This window comes from Octopus sinensis, unplaced genomic scaffold (genome assembly GCF_006345805.1).
Source record: "Octopus sinensis unplaced genomic scaffold, ASM634580v1 Contig18911, whole genome shotgun sequence".
Lineage (NCBI taxonomy): Eukaryota > Metazoa > Mollusca > Cephalopoda > Octopoda > Octopodidae > Octopus > Octopus sinensis.
Genome location: NW_021836129.1, coordinates 89,570 through 94,914, shown reverse-complemented (window position 1 = coordinate 94,914; position 5,345 = coordinate 89,570). Strand labels below are relative to the sequence as shown.

Genomic DNA, 5,345 nt, shown 5'->3' with positions numbered 1-5,345 from the left:
CTACAACAATTCTACAACCAATGGATCAAGGAATCATTAGATCTTTCAAAGGACATTTTAATAAACTTAAATTTGAGTTAATGTTAGAAAAAATTGAAAATGGAGAAAATCCACTGGAAGCTCATAAAAAATAACCTTAAAAGACGGTCTTCTTTTTACATATTTTGCCTGGAAAAAAGTAACGACCAAAACAACTACAAATTGTTTCGGACATTCAAAATGGATCGAATGTGAAAATCAACTCGAAAGACCAACTGTTGAAATTGATAATTATGATCAAATGGTAAATATCTTGAAAATATTGGACCAGGTCGATAAAGATGATTTTATTAATCATGAATTTACCGAAATAGATGAAATTGAAGATTACCTTAATATTGCTGGAGATTCTTTTTCACAAAAATATGACAATGAAGATACTCATAATGACCAATCTCATGTGAATTCAGAAGAGGCTTTGAAAATGTTGAAAAAAATAAAGTCATTCTTTTATCAAAATGAAAATTTTGATATAAATTCGTTGGAACTAATCGACACCGTTATTAGAAATATGGCTGAATTAAAAAAAACTATTAAAGATTTTTTTAGTTAATTTTTTCCTTTTAATTTCTTTCGATTCTCTTTGTTTCTTTGCTCAAATATGACTTGAAAGACTCACTTATGATCGGAAAGTATCGAAAACGGAGATGTTTTCAAAATTTCAATGTCAACAAATTTATTGATTATTTCTATTGCTCGCCAAATTCTATTGCTCGCCATTTTTTCTTCGGTCCCGAAAATGGCGAGCACCAGAGGTTTTACTGTATAACAAAAAATTTATTTACTTTTTGATTACGCGCCAAGTCACATTTTGAAGAACAATTTTCCAAGCAATTCAAATTGTCATTAAATCAAGTTCTTGTTCGAATTGCTTTTCTCAAAATATAACAAACGATACTGTAAAAAATTTGAAACACATCTCGGATGATTTACAAAAATTAATTAAAAAAATACTATAAAAAGAACTTTATTCGATTTTTTCTACAAATAATTGTGTTTATAAACAGATTAGTAATTTGATCACTAATCTGATCATTTATCTAACGTTCATATAAATTTTAGATTTCTTCATAATCCGAAGGGAAAGCGATTTGAATTTTCGGATTAACGAAGGTTGACTGTATGTCTTAAATTTATTCTTAACATGGAATAAAGTATTTTACATTTTTTTATAATATCGAAAATTCAAAACCAAAAAAAAGTGACCTTTTTATATCAAATAGCAGAATTGCCTCGTCACGGGGCACTCAACGACGTCATCTCGAGAGCACTTAATGCTGCCGGTTTCCCGAATGTACTTGAACCAGTCGGTCTGGACAGGTGGGGGGGGGGAAGCCCACAAAGTCGATAAGTGGGTGTACACCTTTGACGTCAACCATTTTTCCACATCTACAACGATGTTGTTCGCAGATGTCAAGTCCGAGTCTCAGTGCAGTACCGATACGCATGCAGTCATCCTCTAATAATGTTCCGAGGCCAGCAATTGGCATAGCATTCAGCCATGACCCACTGAGTGGCACAGCTGCAGAGCGTAAGCAGGCGAGGCGGTGCTGGTCGAGCCTCATTGCCAGGTTGTCTGTGGTGAACGCCTCTCTCTACTCGACTCCCACACGGCCTTTTTCCTCCTCAAAAATTGCATCCACGTTCCCAAACTGTTATATTTATTGAGATGCTCGCCCTGCTTTATACAAGATGAAATATTGCATTCTATCGATGATACGTTAAGATTGTGCGCCGAGTGGATCCTAAATGTCCGTTTCGATAATGATGGGTGGACCCAGTGTAAACTACCTCTTAATTCTGGCAAAGCTGGCCTAAGATCCGCCCTGGACCTTGCCCTCCCAGCTTTCCTGTCCTCTCACTCATCCTGCCGAAGGCTATCCTTGGAGATTCTACATAAATCCCCCGAATCTTCTTTGGACAGGCCTTTTGAAGATGGATGTATGCTGTGGAAGGAATCAGGATTAAAATTCCCGATCCAAACATCACTCCAACAGAGCTGGGACAAATTAAGCTACAAATTGACTTGTAAATGATATAGAACTCATTGATTTACAAAATTATATAGAACTGGCGGCTTTGTTCAAAAATGCGTCCATTATTAATTTTTACGAATTGGAAAATATAAAAATATTATAAAATATTTTTTGTACGGCCCGCGAAGCTAATCTTAATTATCGATTTGGAAGGATTATCGATTTTTAAATCTAATTGGCCAACAAAATTGAAGTATCCAAAAATGCCCAATTTGAAACGGTTGAGTGTATTAAAAAAATCAGAATAGTAGAAAAGAATCAAAATAATAAAAAAATCAAAATAAACAATAAAATACTAGAAAAAAATAAATTTAAACAAGTCTGTATAAATGCATATTAATTAATTGATAAAATGAATACAAATTCACTTGCAAAATATACTTTATGCAAGATATTTTACCAGTAATCAATTTAATTAATAGTCAAACAAATAAATAAACAAAAAATTATAAAATTAAAACATAAAAGCACGAAAAAATAAAATAAGAATTAACTGCATACATGCACAACAAAAGAAAATAATATAACGTGCGTAATAATTTATTGTAGTTAATTCGATAAATTAAAAACATTTAAAAAATAAAATAAATAAAATTTAATATCACCAATCTGTATTATTTCAGCTCGTCAAATATAAGGGCAAAAAGAAATTGTTCTACAAGGATCCTTTTCTTCTAAACCTGCCATCAAATTTTGTCTTCAAAAAAAAAGTTTGTTGAGCCATGGGAAAAATGCCAGAATTTCCACATCCTTAGATGCAAAATTGATTTCGTCAGTGTAAAACCTCTCGAATCCGCCACCTCTCGAATCCGCCGAATTTTTTCAAGAATACGAAATTTCCTATGAGATATTCCCGAATCCGCAAATTTCTCGAATCCGCCGCGTTTTTAGAAATATATATATTTTATTTTCTTAATTATTATTTTTTTAAATTCCAAAACACTTTTACACGAGACATTATCATTTAATTGTGTGGTTGGTCCTGTTAATTGTAATGAAACGTAATTGTACCAGATTTAAAAATTCCGAAAAACAAAAATTATTAAATTTATCGATCAAAATCCAGGAATTTCGCTTACAAGAGTGTCCGCTATCTTTTCCGAAAGATTCAGACGCGTTATTTCAAGACGATCTTTAAACGACCTTAGGAGCAGAAGGAATGTATCTGCCTTGCTTTTTTCAGAATTATCTCGGAATCCATATTTAAAGTTCAATGAAATTGATGAAGATACTATGTCATGGATTGAAATGATGGAAACCAGAGGAGCATTTCTTAATGATTCGATTATTCTTACAAAGGCTGAAGACTTTGCGAAGAAACGTCAAATAACTGAGTTTAAAGCCAGTCGTGGATGGCTTGAAAAATTTAAAAGAAGACATGGGTTAAAATTGAAGAAACTTTATGGAGAATCTTATACAGAGAATTTCTCAAATTCTGAAGTTAATGATTTTCTCATTAATATAAGAGTAAAAATAAAATTATATGGTCGCGAAAATGTCTATAATGCAGATGAGACAGGATTATTTTATAAAGCTCTTCCATGTAAAAGCATTTGCAAGATCAAGAGATATGGGCATAAATTATTGAAGGATTGAATATCGATAATGTTCTGTTCAAATATGACTGGTACCGATAAACTAACACCATTCATAATTGGAAAATTCAAAAATCCTAGATGCTCTAAAAATTTTAGCTATCGAAGTTTTGTGACCTATCATAATTCAAAAAAAGCATGGATGGATTCTATGTTTTTCCTTATTAAACTGGGGGATTTGGCAAGCAGAAGAAGAAATGATCATTGGGAACGGACATGGCTTTTCTAACGCATAACAATAGCCATCTTGCGTGGGAATTGCCATTCCATCTTATCCTCTGCAGCTAATTAAATACTAAATAACAGATTCAAATATGATAATTTCGTTTTTAAAAAAAATATGTAAAAAAAAAAATTTTAATAAGAAATTATAAATTTCTTTTAAGATGCCAATCTTTGGGAAAGACAGATTTTTGTTACGACGATTTATCAAATTGAAAAGCAAAAAGATATTAATAATATGTTAATTAATTTCTTCAAAAAACAATTTTTTTGGGTTTTAGTGGTGCATGAGTAGGCTTGAATGCCCACTTAATAGTCCAAGAAAGTTTGCCCTCAAATGCGAAAAAAGTTTTTTGATATACGATTATTCCCCCGAGTACTGCCCCCTTATCAACGGAACATGTATAGTCATCCCAATTAGTCGACAGTCGGTGACGAATTTGCCAATAATATTCCCGTCTTGTACGTACATTCAAATACCAGGGAGGAACATTGGTAACACGTGACTATTTACAAAATTCTAAGAGAATGAAGAGATCCTGGACAATTTGGATGAAAATGATGATGAGGACATTGATTGTGGAGAAAAAAAGAATGGACAAGTCGTTTTAGACCACGATGCTTTGAATGCTCTCCATACATTGAGGAAGTACTTCAAACAAAAGGATGAAACTAATTTAAATGTCTTCAATCACCTTGATGATGTTAGTAGAAACATCAAAATAACTATTAAAACTAAAATAACTGACTATATTTAAAGAAATTAATGTCTTCATTTTTTAATTAGTCTATAAAAATATTCAAATTTGTCTCTCGAATCCGCCAAACTCTCGAATCCGCCGTAATTTCCCAGGTCCAAATTTGGCGGATTCGAGAGGTTTTACTGTACCAAAATTTTACTCTTTGTGGTTTCATTAATAAAATGAAATTAACTGCCCATAGGTATCGCGTGGCCCATGTGACAAAATAATCGCATATGTGGGAGAAGCATGGAGTCGATTAATAACAACAACAATTGTCAATTGTTGGATGAAAATAAACGAACAGAGAACATGTTTTCCTGAAATTAATTCAAAAAAAGAATCTGAATTAATTGATAAGCATGTTTTAGCTTTAATGGATCTTGAAATAAACGGAATTGAGGATAATGATACTTTGTATAATGGAAATGATGAAATTGAAGAGTCCGACTTAAAAGATTCAATGAGAATAATTAATGATCTTGAAACTTCCTTATTCAACACTTGCCCTGAAGGACTCAAAGAATACTATGAATTCAAGATAAAAATGTCGAAGATTCTAAGAAATAAATATAATATTGGATTCAAAATAACTGATTATTTTTCATAGAATAAATTAATTCCTCTTTTTTAATACGAAAAAACATATTTTATTATTAAAAAATACAGATATTTGCTTTTAAAAAGTAAAAATTATATATACCTCTACCTTA

At 31.8% G+C, this 5,345-nt stretch overlaps 1 protein-coding gene across 1 annotated transcript; it reads left to right on the top strand.

Moving 5' to 3' along the window:
• The first annotated feature begins 280 nt into the window (after positions 1-280).
• On the top strand, positions 281-3,671 carry LOC115231852 (tigger transposable element-derived protein 6-like). The gene is made up of 2 exons (XM_029801770.1): positions 281-439; positions 3,285-3,671. The coding sequence occupies exons 1-2, from the start codon at positions 281-283 to the stop codon at positions 3,669-3,671; spliced, it is 546 nt and encodes a 181-aa protein (XP_029657630.1).
• The last annotated feature ends 1,674 nt before the right edge of the window (positions 3,672-5,345 follow it).